The 20,233-nt window shown below is 40.7% G+C and overlaps 1 protein-coding gene across 11 annotated transcripts in view; it reads left to right on the top strand.

The window, feature by feature from the left end:
* Positions 1–18,826, top strand: part of Mbnl2 (muscleblind like splicing regulator 2) — a 151,131-nt gene extending 132,305 nt beyond the window's left edge. For all 11 annotated transcript variants that reach the window (XM_015484146.2, XM_048800734.1, XM_048800732.1 and 8 more), the window contains one exon: positions 16,044–18,826. In XM_015484146.2, coding sequence (XP_015339632.1) covers positions 16,044–16,171 — 128 coding nt within the window. In that variant the 3' untranslated portion in view covers positions 16,172–18,826. The remainder of the gene's footprint in view (positions 1–16,043) is intronic.
* The last annotated feature ends 1,407 nt before the right edge of the window (positions 18,827–20,233 follow it).

The raw sequence follows: 20,233 nt of genomic DNA, 5'->3' as shown, positions 1-20,233 counted from the left end.
AGTGGAGTGAATATGTAGTTCATCCGATGTGTGTGATTTCCAGCTTTATGTTTGTAAGGCAAGCGAGAGGCTGCAGTGCGGGAATCTGGACCCATTTTCAGGGGCTGACTGATGAGCAGGGTCTTATTCTTCACGAGGGCTGCTATGAACAGAGGAACATGTTTTCTCCCGGTTTCTTTACCTACCCAACTCTTCCGCTGCCTTCTGCACTTCCGCCCGTGTGTCAGGGAAGGGGCCAGCTCTTCTGTGCAGGTGATGGGGCAATGAGACACACCCAAAGGTGACTCCACTTGACAGATACGATGCCACCCATGTCCAGCCACAGACCAGTTGGTTTAGGTCTGGCCTCTGAGCCCCTTCCCTCCAGGACTTGGCTCTAGGCAGTGACTTCCAAGGCTAGACGTGTCCAAGAGTCCCCTAGTTGAGGGAGATGCTAAAGACCTTCAGGGGTTCTCTGTTCAGCCAAAGAGATATGAGTTGATCAGAGGTCCGAGCACATCATTTAGAAAAATGAAAACAAAAACTAGTCCATATGCAAATGTCGCTTCATGGGAAGTAAGCTGCATTCTGGGCCTTATCCCTGAGGTAGCTAGGGATGGATCTCTGAGGTGTGTGGAAACTAGATAAAGGATAGGTAAACACAGTTTGAAATTTAAAGAGCAGAGATGAGGTTGGGGTAAAAGGAAAAGGCAGCTCACACCAGCATCCTACATTGCATGTGTTTTTGAATGTAACCCTATTAGGTGGGCTCTGTTTTCCCTTTTGCATGTAAAGAAACTAAAGTTCAGCATTAGTCACAGCTTTAACAAGTGGTAGAGCCTACATCTGACTTTAAGTCTGTTGTTTGTTGGCTTTCCATCAGTGTGTCAAAATGCTCGAGGGAAGCAACATAAAAAGAGGAAAGGTTAATTTTGGTTCATGGTTTGCAAGCTTTAGTCCATGGTCGGGTGGCCCATTTGCACTGGGGCTTGTGGCGAGGTAGCTGTCATGGCGGGAGCACATGGTGAAGGAGGTGTGTTCATCGCATGGTGACCTGGAAGTGAAAGGGAGAGAGGCAGAGCCAGGGTTGCAGTCTCCTCACCACCTAACTTCCATCCCCTGGGTTCCATCACCTCCCAGTAACACCAAGCTGAAGCCCAAGTCGTTAGCACCCTGGCCTTTGGGGAACATTCCAGATCCAAACTCTAACAGTCAGTGCTTCCCCCCGACCTTATTTCTCTCATAGCAGCATGTGTGGTTTAGAAAGGAATTTCAGGGTCAGTCTCGGACTTCATCTCCTGACACATCAGACAGAGCAGCTGTGCTTCCCACAGTTCCAAACAGGGGCATCAGGGCTTGTGAGCTCAGTGGTCTGCTTTGGCCCATGCTGCAGTGAGGGGGACAGTAGAGGTGGACGATGCAGTGGGCAGCCCCAGAAGGTGCCACTGAGAGGTGAGGAGGGGCTGAGTTCCTGAGGGCCTCCAATGGCAGCATGAGAACCAAGCAGGAAGTGTTCAGTGAGACACTTGGAAATGAGACACTCCAGGGAAGCTCTCAGCTATCTCTTTGACCTCTTTCTCTGATGAAGTGATGAAATCAAGATTCAGAGAAAATCAGGTGTGTGTGTGTGTGCGCGCGCGCGCGCCCGGGGGTGGGGGGTGTGAATAATCATGAACCACAGAAGTCCAGAGAGGTTAAGTCTTGTCCTTTGCTCACCCCAAGGTGGCCCCTACAGCACTGGTGGATTCCAGCACCTTCCTCCTCTCCACCACAGAACCTTCCTCTGAGACATTTCTCCCACTGACTTTAATAAAAAGAATGGTTCTTGTCTATACATCTTCACTTTGATTTGCACTAGAACAAAAAAAAATCAAAAAAAGAAAACAAAATGACTTGTACTACAACAAATTTGTTGACAAAATGTATTTTCTGACATCAGCTTATGAAAAACTATAGCTATTCTAGCAATTAGAATCCATCATGCTTCAGCATCAAGAATAATATGCTGGGCCTTTGGGTCTGTGTGTTTTGTTTTCAGTGGTCAAATGATATTACTCTAACCATCAATCCCCTTGCTCTGTAGTATCACAGATCTCAGAGCTTATTTGATAAGCTTCCTGCAGTCAAATGCAGACGGTGTTCACTATTCACCACAAGACATTTCTGGAAGGAACATCATGAAACTGATCATTATAAAATGTCACCCATTTCCCCCAGCCACAGGTGCACCAGGCATTATAGGTCTGACCCAAGACCAGCATCAACTGAATCAAGGGATGAAAGGCAGGAAGTCATAACAGCAAATTAATCCCAATCACACCACCTGTACAACAGCATCTTTAAAAAATTAAGATGCAGGTTACATCATAAATTGGAATAGTAGCCCAGGTGAGCAAAGTGGCTTATCTAACTCACATAAACAGCAAGGAGACCAGGTGGAGAACCCTGTTATGCATCCTGCCTAGAACAATCTTTTCCCTTTCACCAGCAGCCTTAAATGATCATGGAAGGGCCCCGAGGACCTCAGAGCATGGGACAGCACAAACATAACTCAAGCCACCATGCATCATGAAGCTTACCATGTGCCAGGCAGGGCGCTCAGCCTTTTGTGTGAATTATCTCAATAAACCCCAAATGACCCTGTAAGGGATGTTATTATCCCACTCCATAGATGAGGAAACTCAGTTAAAGAAGCAGAAAAACTCACCGAGGATCATCCTATAAAGTGGCAGAACCAGGTTCATAACTTTCTCCAAGCTCCTAATCCTTTATTTTCCAATGAGAGAAGGACCTGGAAGGTTCAGTGACTTACTCAGAGCTGACTGAGGGGTAAGAACCTCAGTCTCCTACCCTTACCCCTTCCCCACTTCTTATGGCCTCTTTCCCTCTACCAACCATGGTTCAGCGTGAATGTGCTAACGGTACTTCCTTTTTCTTTTTTTCTTTTTTGAGCAATCAATAACTTTGCTTCCTCCTTAGAATTTAGAAAGTTTTTTTTTGAGGAATCAAAAAGATAGCCAGAGAAGTTCAACTTGATTCCTTCTTTTTCTCCAAGTACTTTTTTCCAGGATTAATTTCCTCACTGTTCTTCCATTAATCATTCTTTCAATATTTGCCATTGTTACACTGAAAGGGCGAGAAGCACTTTAGTTATGAAGATTCAGGAGAGAATCCTTCATGGCGCCAATCGATTCCTATTGTTCATATTCTCTTGTTGACTCTGCTCTAACCCCTGCGACATTAAGGATGGCCTTGAACAAGGAAGGAAGTTAAAAGAGAGAAATCCAAAACATGTGCAAAGAATGCAAAGAAAAAGTTCATTATCTCCCTTTGCCTTGGACAAATGTGTCCCAGGGTTGGTTGGGTTTTGTTTGTTTGTGAAACCTAGGCTGGCAAGCCGCCCCCCCCACCCGCCCCAACTTCCTGCTTCTTAGATGGTCCTATGTGAATGAGGCGAAGGCTTGGAAATTGGACAGTTATGTATAAGACAAGGCTGGACTCACAGAAGTGTCAAAAGTCATTTAGTCTAAGCACCGTAATCTAAGACTTGCTAATAAATACTATGTCTTTTCAAAATATTCACATTTTATGTCTTAGAATAGGAAATGTAAACATATATTACCATATACTAATGGTAGCATTTATTATGTGCTTCCTACCACGAGACACTCCTTAAATACAGTATCTAATCCTTATGATGCCCTATGAACTGGGAAAGACAGTCCATTACAAAGACAAGGAAACCTAAGAATCAAAGATGTTGAGTGACTTACCCTTGTTTGCACATCTACTAAGCCTGGAAGCTGAGTGTGAACCAGTTCTAACAAAAAAGGAAGAGTCTGCCTCTCTCGGGATGTTAGCTTCCTTCACAGGGGACACTGATCATCACACACAAGTGACAGTCTGCTCTTGTAATGAAGTATTTTAGTTTGAAAAATGATTAATATGAATTGACAGTCAAAACTTAGAGAAAAAATCAGAGAAATGCTGTCTAGAGTAGTCATCAATGACAGGTCAAGTGATACATGTACAGAAAGAGAAGTAAATGTATTTTATATTTTTAAAAAATCTTAAACTTATCACACACAAGTTTATTTCCAAGATAAAGAGGGCAGTATAAATCATATATTTATATTCACAACAGCATTATTTGAATGCCTGTTTAAATGGAAACTGCAACCTAATTGGATTTAGGATTCTGAATCCTAAAGTAATAGCATAAGGAAAAGGAACCAACATTTATCAAGAAACCACTATTATGTGTCAGACATTTTATATGCATTATTTCATTTAATACCCATCATAACTCTGTGAAGTGTCATATCCATTTTTCAGATGAGAACACATCTTAGAGAATGATTTGCTTAAGATTCAGGAAGGTAGGAGGTGGCTGGAGAGGCTTGCACCTCAGTAGCTCCTGCCTGCAGATCCTGTTCTCTTGTACCTCCACCATGTTTGAATTAGACTGGAGTGGTCAGTGTAGAATTGGGGTGAGCCTCTTTACTTGGCTTCCCTTAAAAGCTCATAACTACTGAGTTTACCTCATGGTTTTACATTGTTTAACCACATAAGAATAAACTTCTGGTAGAAGTAAAAACTTTCAAAGTCCAAGTTCAATATCAGAAATGAAAACATTATTGGTTGATGAGATCCACAAAGGAAATCACATTGTAGTCCAGGGAACAAGAGCTGGAGTGTAGAAGGAAGAGGACACCACCTCCCCTTTCCAAAGGTGGTAAATGGCAGGTAATTCTAGCGGAAAAGAGTCTGCCAAAGGGGATCCTCAAATCCAGGCCTTCTTGTTTTTTAATCGTGAACCACAGGCTGTTTTTCCCCACTGTCCTCATAGAACTGACTTCACATCAGCTTCGGGTTAACTAAACATTTCTAATTCAGAGTGAGAGCCTCGGCAGTCTGCAGGAGACCACTGGGAGAGGCAGCGACTAGAAGCTTAATTTGGTTGTCTGAAAAGCCCCAGAGCTAACTTGGAAAGTGAACCCAGGATGTGGATGACGACTTGGGTCCACAGACAGATAGAACAAAAGGCCCTATGCGAATCCCAAAGTGGGAAGGATCAGAGGAAGGACAGGAGGGAGGGAAAGAAGAAGGGAGTGAAATGGGCAAGCAAGGGCAGTGGGTAGTTAGAATTTAGTGGGTGCAGTTTTAGTTTGGGGGAAACAGCCTGGAGGTTGTTGGTGGCCACAGCTGCACAGCAGAGTGAATGAGCAATGCAGCTAAACTGGACACTTAAAACGGGTAAAGTGATGCATTTTACCATATTTCTATATTACCACACTTTTAAAAATGAATGAGAGATCTGAACGGACACTTCTCCAAAAAAGAAGGGATGAGGGGTGGGAAGAAAGATGTCCAGTTGGACCAAGTGCTTGTTCTATTAAAGCTCACTTCTTAAAATTTCTTATTGTTGCCTTTAATACGAGTTCTGTCGGCATAGGGCAGGTATCTGAGGACAGGTGCAAATCCTCCTCTTGGACCAGGTTAGAAGCTGAGTCTCTTCTGGAGAGCGAGGCCTTCACAAAAGCCACTCCTACTCCGTGGCAACGTGGCTTCCGACCTCTTCTCAACAAATATATATATTAGGAGCCCAGCGTGTGCCATGTACAGCTCGGGCTTGTGGGAATATAGCCACGAATGGGCCTCAGCCAGGGAGCAGAGTAGGCCGCGCGCGCGCATGCGCGCGCACACACACACACACACACACACACACACACACACACGGCTGCAAGGTAATTACCATGTGATAGAGAGTACCCCCAAAGTCAACAGCCATGCTGAAAGGGTGGCCCCAGCCCCTGAGCTGTGATCGTGAAAAAGAAAAGAGTGAGGGGCTGCCCTGCCTGCCTTGCCCCATTTCCTTGGTTTCCACTTTGCCATCCATGACCCGGGACACTCTGCCCCTTCCTGGGATCTGTTGGGAGGATGGATGGGACCCCGGCTTACAGCCCACTACACAGCAGAGGAGCTAGTGTAATCCATCAGAGTGAGAGCCCACAGACCTGCTTGGAAGCACAGACAAAATCCCTGAAATCCCACTCAAGGAGTCCTTGTGACTGTGCCTTCACACACTGATTTACACACAACTGAGTGGTTCATTAACCCCTCTCCCTATCCCTCCCTCCCCCCCCTCCTCTCTCTCACACACACACACACACACACACACACACACACAAAGAACTAAGGGAGAAAAAACTGCTGGAAAACGAGTTAGACGGCAGCGTCATCCCACCGCTTTGGGAAGTGCATGGGAGATGATTACAACCGAAAGACGCTCTTCCACGTCCAGCACCTTACATGAATCTGTTACTTCAACTAAATTTTAGCATTTGGTTACTTCTCTGCCTTTGGTGCCTTCAAAGCCCGTGCTTAGCAGACTGAATTACACATTCTGCTCCACTGTTAGGACAGACACTGAGGCCAAATGTGTCCAGGATTCTAAGTCTAACATAATGGGGGTGGATACAAAAGCTGGGCATTCAGCAGAATTGGGGACTTTATGTTAAATCTAAAAGGATCCTTTTTTTTTTTTTTTCCTTTTTTATTTCTTGACCTAAATCTTCCATTTATCATTGTGGGCAAAAATCCCGTATGGAAAAAAAAAAACCCTCTATATTGTAATGAATGTTTTTGAAATTTCTTTGCAGTTGCTGCATAAGCTGTTAAAAAAGAACTCATTGCTGCTCTAAGTTTTTCTTGACACTGGTAAATCTAAATATTTATTAATTTTTATTTCTTTTTCATTCCCAAGTTGCCAGTTCATAGTCTCCAAGCAATTTAAGATAGATCTATGCCAAAACTAATCATAAGCAATAATAGATATATTAAGAAAAATATTGTTAGTGTATGTAACAAAGTGGGTCTTAATGTCATATATATAAACAAATGTCATAAAAAAATGTTTTCTTGGATTCCACCTTCATGTCCAGAGGTCTCCTTCAGTGCAAGGACTCAGATGGGATTAGCCTTACTTCCTACACATCTTACTGTAAATATTCTAAACATTTAAAATATTTTCTTAAATAACATGACACAAATATTATACATTGTTTCTTGATATAGTGGAGGAACTTAACTTTCTTACATATATTTTTATTTATTTTAAAAGTTGTTCAAAGTCCCCTGGTCACTGGTTTGAAACTCAGCCTTCCCACAGAGAAAGCAGTGGTCCAAATGGCTAGATCTCCAGGTCACCTAGAGATGCAGTAGATACAGGGGCCTCAAAACACTATCAGAATGTGACTGGAATGAATTCTGCATGATATTCTTGGGTGCATTGAGCACAACCAAACTTTTAACCTTAAGGTTAGTTCAGTTTCCAAAGTGCTTGGCAAAGGCATCATAACCACAGAAGGCCCTTCGAGTGTACTATATACATAGTTAGTTTAGCACTCACAACATTTTCCATGGATAATGCTGTTATAGCACAAAAAGTTGTAGGATTAATCCATGTTCCTGGATGTCTCTATTTCTTTGGGATTCAAGAGTGATGTTGAGAGCCTGTGCCTGAGCCAAATGCCCAGGGTCTAATGGAAAGTTTCTTACTCTTCTCTGCCTCCCATCAATCATGATGAATTCTGTAACTGCCATATTAATCAGAGAAGGTCTGTGGAGTATGAATGTGAAAAAGGTGTGAAATCGAAAATATCAGGTGAAAACTAGGAAGACAGAACCTGAGATCTGCTCCCGGGTGGCCACCGAATTGTGCCTGCCATCTTTCTGATGTTCCGTCTCCCTGCCCCCACCCCACCCCACCCCTTGACTCATAGCATCCTCCTAATCTAGGATTTTGTAGGTTTTCTTTTTTCTTTCTCTGGCAACTGCTAAGCAAACATGATCTCATAGCTCCTTTCTTTCTGAATAAACATACGAATTCTCAAATATATTTTTACTTTAAACACTTCCATAACACCAGGGCACAGGACTAGGAATCAAAAGCTTCCATCTCATATTCCTTTACCTCCTTCCTCATTTATAACCTGGAGTAAACAGTCCCTCTGGGATGACAGGTGGTCTGAGGACAGTCCTCTCATCTCAGTGTGAAAATCATGGGTGGGTGACCCCCAGAATTCTCCCACGGGGATGGGAATAGAAAGAAACTGGGACTGAGGTAGAGAAGAGGGTCCTAACTCTGAGAAGAGCATAAAGAACTCCCCATTATTCTTTCTTCCTTTGCACTCTGTGGATGGGCCAGCCCTGCACCCCCACCTTTGAAGGGCAGGCAGAAGGTGCACGGGGAGGATGTGGGTCCCCAGCCCCACAGGAGAGATTGACAGTGACAGGCAAGAAGACTTCGCAGAACAAGCCTGTGTGACGGGCCACCTGTGGGGAGGCTTTGTCTGATGCAAAAAAGCGAGAGATTCCTTTACAGATAAATCCAAGCCCCTTACTCCCCAACCAACAGACATAATTTTAGGAGCACAGTTTAAATAATAACATTAATTTAAAAAAAACTGTCTAGTCATTTCACTCGTATGGCTTTTGGTAAACATCATGGTGGTTGCTTTGTTTTTTGTGATAAATTCTATCTGGTCTGGGAATCTGCACCCATACTCATCAGAAATACCACTGCCTGACTGCCACCCCGCCCCGTCCCCCCCCCCCCCAAGAAACCAAAAAGTCACTCTGGGATGACCTGGGGACTTTTAGATTATCTAGAGGCCTACCTCAGAGTGAAAGCAACAGAAATGATGCTCAAGCAGTTGGAGCTGAGAGAGGCTGGACAGGGGTGGGGAGAGGTCCTGATCTAAGCCTAAGGGCAGTTCAAGAGCCTCCCTCTTTCCACATGTGCCATGGGCTCACGTGAGCAGTGGAATCTGACTTAATGGAGAATTTCCACCTTGGGATTTTATCCACACAGTCTAGGTTGTCAGTGTGGACCCTGCTCAGCAATCTTTAAAGGGGCTAGTGTCTACTTCTCCTGTGTACCTCAATTATAAGGACTTTTAAATGACAATGTTTTCATATATTAGAAAGTACACAAAAATCTTCTGTTCAAATATGACAGACTCGAAAATACTGGACAGAAATGATGTCATAGAAAAATTAGAGCTTTGGATGTGAACCTGTTTTGTCATCAGAGGGAAAAACAATAATTATTCTGATAAAATTAGTCTTTAAGGTGCTACTTCATGTTACGGATGTTCCGTCCAACTTCAGTTTGCTCTTCTCAAGGATGAAACGGTCATATTTTCTCCTAAGCCCCTAGCACTTTCCTTTTCTATACAAATAATAAAAAAAAATTGAAAAGAAGGCAAACATGGCACAACACTACCTTCCTTCAGAACAATATTACCCTCAAGTAATGAATAAGACCACTTTTCAAAGTGTCCTTATATATTCCACTAATTACCTCCCAACTTTTGATACAATTAAGTTTTATAAATAGTCATAAGATCAGCCAAAGAAAGTTCTTCAAAGTGTGTGTTCATTAACATGTATAATTATAACTGCTGTAATTAATTACTTTTTATCTGCTACCATATGCTCACCAAGAGACAAAAGACATTTATTTGCTTTTGACTTCGGTAATCCATACTCTGATTAAATGGCAAATTATATTGAGCCCCAGGTGTTTGGCTGCCCCTCTGCCTTGGTACTGTCTTCTTCTAACCATGATGCTCCACCACTTTTGCCTTTGGGACAAGATCAGGGAGTCTCAGCAGTAGGGGCTGCCACAGGGAAGAGGTGCGGAGCATCAGGGCAGAGAGAGGAGGAACTGAAGAGCAGAGAGTGGACGGAGGAAGCAGCGCTAGTGGAGGGTGCACCACCGAAGACGTGCAGAGGAAGAAGGAGGAAAAACCATGGATAAGGAGCAGTGGGGGGCGTGGCTCAGTGGTGGCCCACTGGCTAGCAGGCCCAGGGCCCTGCGTTCAATCCCAGCCCTGGAAAAATAAGTAAATGTATATATACAAAGAGATCAGGAAGGTGCGCCCACGCCGTCCTCCTTAGCTTGGTCATATTTCCGATAAAATCCATTCAATTTTTCACTTTAAAATTTATTTTAAATTTTGTTTAAAAAGACAATGTTTAAACATCCGTATTTTAAAAATTTCCATCTGAGGACATGGGGCCCTGTAATCATGGGGACAGATTTCTAAGAAATATACTAAATATGGGAAGTTTTCTTCAGGGGGAATTTGTGTTTCTCTGCCAGATATGTGTCCCTCCTCCATGAGGGAGTCTAGCCCCCGCCTGGAGTATTTTTCCTTTTATCCGTATATAATAGGAAGTGGGAGAATGGAGAGGGATGTCTATTTTTCTTGGATATTTATGAATCCCTAAGTGGTCTCAAGGGGTTATGGGCTCTTTTCCTGAATTGCTTTCTGTTCCATGACTGGTCTGACAGTCCCCTGTTGATGCTAGCATTGTGGCATCGAACCCTCAGTGACTTTTTATTTGTTAATTCATGCAACCAGCAACTAATAAATGCCATCTCCGTGTCCAGCCCCATCCTAGACACCAGGGATGTAAAGATGAATGAGACATCCCTCCTGTCCTTAAGAAGCTTGGCTTTGCCATGGGCTCAGTTAATACACACACACTGCTAGGAGGCGTGCACTTGGGTTTCCATGTTGATTATAGTTCCATTGAAATCCCTTCCTAGTTCACCAAGGCCAACAAATATTTTTTAAAAGTATATTTTATTTACCTCTTCAAATTCAGCTTTAAAAGATAATATCTGAGAGCTATTCACAGGAGAATTTAACTAAAATATCCTTTATTCCTTTTTTCTAATTGTTTCATGGTTTGAGAACATAGGGATAATTGGTCTCTCACTGAAATGTTTTCCCTATGGATTAAGAAAAGCAGAAAGAGTTCTTAGTGAATTTAACAGTGAGCTCTCGTCTTCAAAGATAACTTATCTGACACCCCTGAATCTTTGCAATGAGCACTTTCATGTAAGTAGTGTAAACATTTCTAACAGTCATCTAGAAGCTCACCATTTACAATTTTATGTACAGTTCCTAGAGATGGACAATCGGGTAGAAAACTCAATAGGATTCAGACTTGGGGCCTCTGAAACACTGAACAAATCCTACTTTGTTCTGTCCCCTTTCGCACTGTCCTGTGTGAGGACTGGCTAGTTTAGCTGTTGAGTACACGGTGCCAAGGAGTTCAGGTTCAGTGTTTCAGTTTCTGAACAGATTATTTTGCTTTTAACCAAATGCATTTCACATCCTGGTCAGCTCTTTTCTGAATGATGAATGGCTTGGCCTAAATCCATCATCTTTAGGGAAGAGACGAGACAGCATGCATATTTCATAACTGGTGACTCAGTCAAGGGAGGAATAATATTTTCTTTGTAGGTAGAGGCTGTCTCTTGGTCAAGTGCCCTATTCCTTAGAGTGAAAGCCAGTGTCTGAAAGTTGCAGGATTAATTCTCTAGTAGACCTTCTCTTCTGGTCCTGCTCACTCTCAACCAGCGTTACCTCCCCTGATGTTACTGTCACCTGGGCTAATGCCCAGCTCAGGAAACAGCAGTCCAGACTTAGGTATCTCCTCCAAGAAAGTGAGGCTGATGAAAGTATGAAATGGCAGCTCGTAGCTGAATTCAACCCCAAGATATACTTGACCCATACAGAGTTGTTTCTGGAGCATCACTTAATTGCTGAATTTCCAGCTTCTTTTGGAAAATGGAAGCTCAGGAACATGAAGCCTGGGTTTCTGCAGCTCCAGTTGGCTGGAGCTGAGTGACTGTGCCACACTCCCCACCTGGCCCATTCGTTGGTGGTCACTTCCTACTTGGCTCCAGCAAGCTTACTCTTTAGTACTTCACCCAGCCCACTTTTTAATATGCTCCCCATTGTCAATTGGGGAGGATGTCATTGAGGATGCAGGAATCATTGAGTGGCTGCTGCTAACATTGATAGAAAAGCAACTCATTTGATGTTTGATGAAGCCATTCATGCTTCATCTTTGGTAAATAGGTATGAGATTAATCATGGACCAGGTTCAGATGGGGGTGACTCAAGGATGTTTATTAAGCAGAATTAAGCCACTTAGGGGGGATAGTTGAATTCACCTAGTCTGATTTCCTGTCCTTATCAAAAAAAAATAGACTACTGCAACCATTTGATATTTTTTTGCATCACAGATATTCTTGCTATAACTAGAGGGTCCACTGAAGACATGAAATTGCTCATGATTTGAGATCAAGTGTGTTTCTGTTTTAAAAATAGAACGGCAGGTTTTGTGGGCATCAGCTATTCTCAATTTTTGCAGGTTCCCCTTTTAATGGGAAAAAGGAATTGAAATAATGCTTTCAGTTCAGCATTTGGATTTGCCATAAAAAATTGGCTAGAATCTTAAGAAGTTAACCTCCTTTTCCCGTCCTCGTCCTCTATTACATAAAATCCTACTTCCTTGAGGGACTGGTCCACCTGGGAGATAAACAGAAATGTTCAATATATTTGATTTTAGTCCTCTCATCATAGCTTGCCAAGGTTTCTTGGAAGCTGTAGCAGTGGTGCTGTGGTTGGGTCGGGGTTTCTGATGCTCTGAGGAGAAACGTTTGTAGCATCCATGGGGAGGGGGCATGGACAAGATGTGATTGGCCACACAGGCCCAGCCGTCTTACAGGTCACTCAGCAGTTCCTATCCATCTGGCTCCTCAGACAGTCCCCACTGTCCCCCATCTAGTGTTCCAGGCTCTGTTTTCTCTAGGTACTTCCACAAGGCCTCCCCTTCCCCTGATTTCTGAGCTCACAGGGGTTCTTCTGAGCACCCTCCTCAGTTGGCACTGGAAGAGGTCTAGACAAGAAATCATTGCTTCCTCTGGTCCCATCTCAGACAATCACCTCCATGTCCTGGAGGGGATTCCTGTGCCAGGAGCAGAGTGAGCAGACATCTGGCTTGTGCTTGCCAGTGAAAACTGTGTCATCTTTTCCATGTCTTCAAAATGTGACTAAAATACATATCTAGCTCATCAGACCCTAGATAAATTCTAAGGGCCTACTAAAAATCAAGGGAATGTGTATTAAAAAACAAAAACAATGATGCTTCAGAGAAGAGAGCTGTAGCAGGAGCCCTAGCATGGGGGCTGTTTCTCTGACTTACACTCCTGTAAATCTCATGAGATATCATGAAAATTCTCAGTTGCCTCTTCCAAGAAGGCGTGGGTTGCTACGCCTCATGGGTTGTGTCAGGAACTTTGGGTATCCACCTCCACTTGGACCAAGTGTGGGGCAGGAAATAAGCCACTGACAGTTGGTCTGTTGAGCTCACTTTGATGATCTATGTTTCAGTTCACCACTTTGTTAATGAACAAGCTCAGGGTGAGGGATTGTCCCTATCAGACACATGATCCATCTTCCAGGGTTAAGCCTGTTATTTTAAGAAAGTATGTTTTGTGTTTTGTGCCTATACTAAAATATGCAGGCAGCTTCGAATTATGTTTCTTTACTGCCGATTAAAAACATAATCTGAATCAAGAAAAGCTGTATTAAAAATCAGATAGAAGATCCCTCTTTCTTTCCCTCTAAGCAGCTCCCCACCTCCTGCACCCACAGAGACACAGAGCTTGGCTCTCTTCTTCCCTCCAGCCTGTCCTGGTGATGCTTTTGCAGCAGGATCCATCCTGCCTCCCCTAGTTCCCTAGGGCCTGTGTGGTCCTGAAACCCCTAACATCAGGAGCAGCAATCCAGTGGGCAACAGTTAAATAAGAAGCATCTGTCGGCAGCCGTTCTTCATCTGAATTTCTATTCTGTGTCTATTTCTAGGGTGTATTTCACCCCAGAGTGCACTTAATTCACACTCTACCAGCAGGCTATAGTTCTCAAAAAGAAAAAAATAACTTAATAATAAATGGTATTTTCAAGAAAAATGTTGCCACTGAAAACCGGAACGGCTAAGGAGAAACGCCCAAAGCTTTCTTGACTCCTAAGATCAAATCCCTTGAACCTCTTGAAGTTCATGGCTGCTAGGAGTGTAATTTATTTTTTATACCATATATATATATATATATATATATATATATATATATATATATATATATTCATTCCACAATATATATATATATATTCCACAAGATAGACAAAGACATGGCCCAGGGTAGCCACAGTTTTCTGGCCAGATGCAGGCAGCAGTCAATGGTTGCAAATTTGGTAGCCCTGACGCTCATTTTTATTTGTGTCTTTGTTGATATAACAGCTATGGGTAGGCTGGGGCAGAGGGAAAAGTAGTCTGGGTGAACCTAGTCACTGTTTGTAGTTTAACTTGGAAATAGATTTATGGCCCAATTAAACCTCAGTGGTCACATAGGTCTCTTCGTCAAATTCAAGGTCCAGGCACTTTTTCTGTAATGCAGATTGGCCTGTGCTGCTTTGCCTGTTGCTAGGCTTTCTGTAGAACACTTTTGTTTCCAGGTGGTTTGGAATTTTATTCTATAAGGCCTTTTGATTTCAGTTAGTAAGCAGGACTATAAATATATTCCAGAATATGTATTACTATGTATATCAGTTTCAAACTGCAAGATTTTTTTTTCCATAATATGTTTTAGACAGACTCTTGTTAAAGTAAAAGAAAAGGAAATAGAAAACTGGGACATGATTTGATGTCCTGGGGCATATTCTTGTTTGGAATGCTATAGATAGCATTGGAGCTCAAGGATGAAGTAGAAAAAATTCCCATTTAATAATCACATATCTAAACCGAAAATGAAGTTATAAATTGACCATTTGGAGAATCTGGCTATTCCCCAATTATAATGATAATAGTGTTCAAATTCTAGATACAGTGATAATATTTCATTTAAAATCACTTTATTTTTGTCCATTATCTATCAGTATATGAAATAAGGAATGTTATTTTCCCAATCAATTTTAAATTCCTAGGTACTTTAAAAAAAACAAAGAATGATCTTAATATCTAAAGCTTGATCTTCCATTTAGTATAAATATTTACTGTAAATAAGTTTTTTCTCTATTTTTGTCAGTTTTATACACATCTGTATGTTTCAGTAAAATAAAGAATGTGCATGTTTATTTTGTGAGAGAAACCATCTGAGTGTGCTGAAACTACTGTGCATAAACTACAGGGGACCCACTCTGGGGAAAGATCCACATGTATAAACTCTGACATATGGATAGTAATTACATTTGTAGAAATGAATTGAATTGAATCCCAGGGTGTGGGAATGTTTGTTGATCCTCACCATAAAGCATTTTTATCAATTATTTCCTAAACAGAGACTCTTAACTGTTTTAAAATAAGCATTTTGTTTATTAATGACACAAAATCTAGTCAAACATTGCACAAAGATGCTTTTGTTAGAATATGTTCAAAACTTGGCTTTTAAGCTTGACAATTTAATGGACTAGAGCACCCAGGCCAAACTCCTCTCCTGTGAAAAGGGATGGAGTTGGAAATGAACTTGGAGATGGAACGACAGGACAGACAGTAGTTTGCATTTGATAGTTCAGCCTTATTTGTTCTTTATCTGTGCTTTTGGATTTATTAAGAGTATTTTAAAATGCTTTTAATATGTTACATTTAACATAACCTGATTTTAAACTAGTGGTTATATCTCAGGAGCAGAATTGCTTTTGATGGGAATGTATTTTTGAATATAAGTTAATAGATTTTGAATATAAGTTAATACCAGATTGATTATAAATTTTAAAATTTTTCTATTTAAGCTTAAAATGACTTTTCAAGTAAAGCAAATCCTCTGATTTGATTTCTGATCCCCATAGCAAATATTAATTGAACAGTAACATGAACTATATAATAAAAAAATAAAAAGCAAAAATTATAAAAAGAGAGAGTCCCAAATAGACTGCACGCCACATATATGCTGTCACAGTTTTACAGAAAACACTGTGCATTTAAGTCAATGTTCCTGACAGTGGCCAAAGAGCAAAAGTGGTTAAATGTAAAATTTTTCAGCATGAGGGTGGGGATTGTGCGAGAATATAACTACATCAAAATGATGAGAAATTAGAGAAAGCACCTATTTTCAAATGTCTGTTTGCAAAGAGTAAAACTTAAACTCGGTGTTTTCCCTCGCAGAAGGAGGTCTAAATCATGCCTGTCTTTTTCTTTAACAGATAATTCTGAAATAATCAGCAGAAACGGAATGGAATGCCAAGAATCTGCATTGAGAATAACTAAACATTGTTACTGTACATACTATCCTGTTTCCTCCTCAATAGAATTGCCACAAACTGCATGCTAAATAAAGATTTAGTTCTTCCGGACAGACCACCACTCTAAGGAGCTAGTGCTGCTATATCATATATGAGTATTAAATATGGTATGCTTAGTATATTCCAACCTAAGATAGTTAACTACCTGAGACCAGCTGTGATGTTTAAAGACATAAAGGATAAAGTTTACTTTTAAAGGGTTTCTCAACATAGTTTCTGTCCTAGGAATATTGTCTTATCTCCATAACTATAGCTGATGCAGAACACTCCGGCCCATGTACTCATTTCGACTCAGAATATCTCAAATTTAGCAATAAATGATTAGCATTAGTTTAAACTCCTATTCCGAGGGCAGGTTCGATTCTAACTCCGACTGCTGTCATTACATTGACTCCCTGGATCAAAGGGTAAGTTTCACTTCTTGATGAGACAAATGCCGCAGCAAAGGCGAGAAGTGAAGTAAAACAGACACCTGTCCTGCAGGTCTAAAATCTGAATAGACGTTCAAGCACAAGTACTGGGGACACATCAAAGTGTGGTATTTGGTTTGCCTGGAGATGCCGCATTGAATCGTGTGATTCTAGAATAACATTAAATAGAATGAAAAAGAAACTTTGCACGGTATGAGCTTCATACCCCACCCAACAAAGTCTTGAAGGTATTATTTTACAAGTATATTTTTAAAGTTGTTTTATAAGAGAGACTTTGTAGAAGTGCCTAGATTTTGCCAGACTTCATCCAGCTTGACAAGAATGCGAGGCCCATGCCAACAGTCTAATCTAAGGGATTAGTCTTTCAAACTCACCATCCAGTTGCCTGTTACAGAATAACTCTTCTAAACTAAAAACCTAGTCAAACGAGGAAGCTGTAGGTGAGGAGATCTGTATAATATTCTAATTTAAGTAAGTTTGAGTTTAGTCACTGCAAATTGGACTGTGACTTTAATCTAAATTACTATGTAAACAAAAAAAGTAGATAGTTTCACTTTTTAAAAAATCCATTACTGTTTTGCATTTCAAAAGTTGGATTAAAGGGTTGTAACTAACTACAGCATGGAAAAAATAGTTCTTTTAATTCTTTCACCTTAAAGCATATTTTATGTCTCAAAAGTATAAAAAACTTTAATACAAGTACATACATATTATATATACACATACATATATATACTATATATGGATGAAACATATTTTAATGTTGTTTACTTTTTTAAATACTTGGTTGATCTTCAAGTTAATAGCGATACAATTAAATTTTGTTCAGAAAGTTTGTTTTAAAGTTTATTTTAAGCACTATCGTACCAAATATTTCATATTTCACATTTTATATGTTGCACATAGCCTATACAGTACCTACATAGTTTTTAAATTATTGTTTAAGAAACAAAACAGCTGTTATAAATGGATATTATGTGTAATTGTTTAAAACATCCATTTTCTTTGTGGACATTTTAGTGATTGAAGTATTTTGACTTTTGAGATTGAATATAAAATATTTTAAATTTGGGCATCATCGCCTGTTCTGAAAACCAGATGCACCAACCATATCATTTTTTTGTTTGAGAAAAAAGAAATCTGGATTTTAATTCATGTTGGTCAGAGTCTAATTACTATCTATTTATCTTGTATTGTAGATCTGATAACCCTAGCAAAGGAAAATCACATCCTAAGTGTAATCTTACATAGTGCTTGTATCGTTACATTTGTTTTAATTTGTGGAAAGATATTGTAACTAACTTGTATTACTTTGGTAGTTTCATCTTTATGTGTTATTGATATTTGTAAGTTTCTCAACTAATGTAGTTATGCTACAACTTGCCTAAACACTCAAACTTTTTTTTTTCTGTTTCTTTTCTTCATTAATTCATTTAAACTCATTGAAAACATAGTATACATTACTAAACGGTAAATTACGGGAATCACTGAAATATTTTTGTAGACTAATTGTTATAACAATGTCTTTTTTTTCCTTTCCTTTCATGATTTTGATTTTAAAAATTATTAGCACACAACTATTTTCAGCCCTTTAATAATGGAGCATCAAAAACATCACCCGTATCCCTGAGCAAATATAGAAGACTGTATTTTTTACTATGATATCCATTTTCCAGAATTGTGATTATATGCAAAGAGTCATAAATATGCCATCTACAATAAGGAGGAGGCAAGGCAAATGCATAGATGTACAAATATATGTACAACAGATTTTGCTTTTTATTTATTTATAATGTAATTTTATAGAATAATTCTGGGATTTGAGAGGATCTAAAACTATTTTTCTGTATAAATATTATTTGCCAAAAGTTTGTTTATATTCAGAAGTCTGACTATGATGAATAAATCTTAAATGCTTTGTTTAATTACAAAAACAAAATCACCAATATCCAAGACATGAAGATATCAAGTCAACAAATACTGTAGTTAAGAGACTAACTCTCCACCTATATGGGAACTACATTTCACTCTTGGTTTTCAGGATATAACAGCACTTCACAGAAATATTCTTTCAGCCGTATACCACTGGTAACATTTCTACTAAATCTTTCTGTAACACTTAAAGATTTCCCTCATTCATTATCTTACAGTGTAAACAGGAGTCTAATTTGTATCAATTCTATGTTTTGGTTGTAATATTCAGTTCACTCACCCAATGTACAACCAACGAAATAAAAGAAGCATTTAAAAGGATTCTGTGGTCGTTGTCTTCCTTTTTTTTTTTTTGCCAACAGACTGATAATCAAACTAAAAGGTTTTTACATACACACAAATGCTGTTAGTTGACTTCAAAGAAGACCAAACTCTGGTTTTCAAAAAGGAGACGGAGTGTTTTTGCTTTGGGCTTTGTCTTTTTCACAGAATTTTTTTAAATGGTACTTTTAGAAGTATTTTTAGTATTCTTCAAAAGTAGTAGTAAAAATAAATCCCACCACTCAGCCTTCCTCAAGACTCTGACTGATAATGAAGAGACATGAGCATCAATAACTAAATGGGGCTGGGGATGTGGCTCAAGTGGTAGCGCGCTCGCCTGGCATGCACGCGGCCTGGGTTCGATCCTCAGCACCACATACAAACAAAGATGTTGTGTCCGCTGAAAACTAAACAATAAATATTTAAAAAAAAAAACTAAATGGGAAGGAGAGCAGTTTCTTTAGCAGAAAAGAAAATGACCATTAGCCTATAAGGTACCCTTCTGCAAGAGCGCAAGTAGGCAACGTGACTTGACCTGAGGTTGAAGAGAGGCAGAAAGGTGGGATCTGATCTGGGCAGAGGTCCTGCTCAGGTGGACCATGAAAGAACCAATGTTCAACAAAGAAAGGGTACCCTGCCAGGGACCCTTGCTGTTCCATCAATAGCCACCCTTCTAGGAGCTGATGTGTGGACAAAAGGAGCCACAGGTTTCCTTCCTCAGTCCTTCCCACTCCAAGGGCCTTGCTCAAGGAAGTGCTGTTGGCCTCCTGGATGGTGTCATGGTCCACTTCTGTTGCAAGGACAATACCTGAGACTGGGTGGTTTATAGAGGTTTGTTTTGGCAAACAGTTCTGAACTGAGAAGTCCAAGAACATGGCACTGGTATTGACTTGGCTTGTGAAAGCTTCATGCTTCAACTCCGAGCAGACCAAGCAGAAAAGCGAGCGTGCATGTGTAAAGGGGACAGCACACAGCTAGGGTGCAGCTCCATGGCAGAGCACTGGCCTAGCATGTGCAAGGCCCCCAGTTCCATCCCTAGCACCACAAAAATAGAAAAGAGAGGAAAACACAAAACACGAGAGGCAGCCCCACTTTATAACAACTTTTCCTCACAGTAACAATCCCTTCCTTTGAAAGCGAGATCTCCCTCACATACCAAGAGCTAACCCAGAGGCATTCATCACATTGAATGACCTAATCCCCTTTCCAAGTTGCACTCTGTCAATACTGCTACGTTGGCAAATTCAATGTCAACATATGTACTGGAGGGGACAAACCATCTTCAAACTAACAGGTAGGAGCATTCAAGCTGGGGTGGCCAGAAATGACCTGGGCCAGGGCAGGAACACCATAGAGTATGTTCTCGGCATGGTTGATGGAAAGCTCCAGGCCTTCTGGGTGCCTCTG

Source organism: Marmota marmota, unplaced genomic scaffold, assembly GCF_001458135.2.
Source record: "Marmota marmota marmota unplaced genomic scaffold, marMar, whole genome shotgun sequence".
NCBI classification, from domain to species: domain Eukaryota; kingdom Metazoa; phylum Chordata; class Mammalia; order Rodentia; family Sciuridae; genus Marmota; species Marmota marmota.
This window is presented reverse-complemented; position numbering and strand designations above follow the sequence as displayed.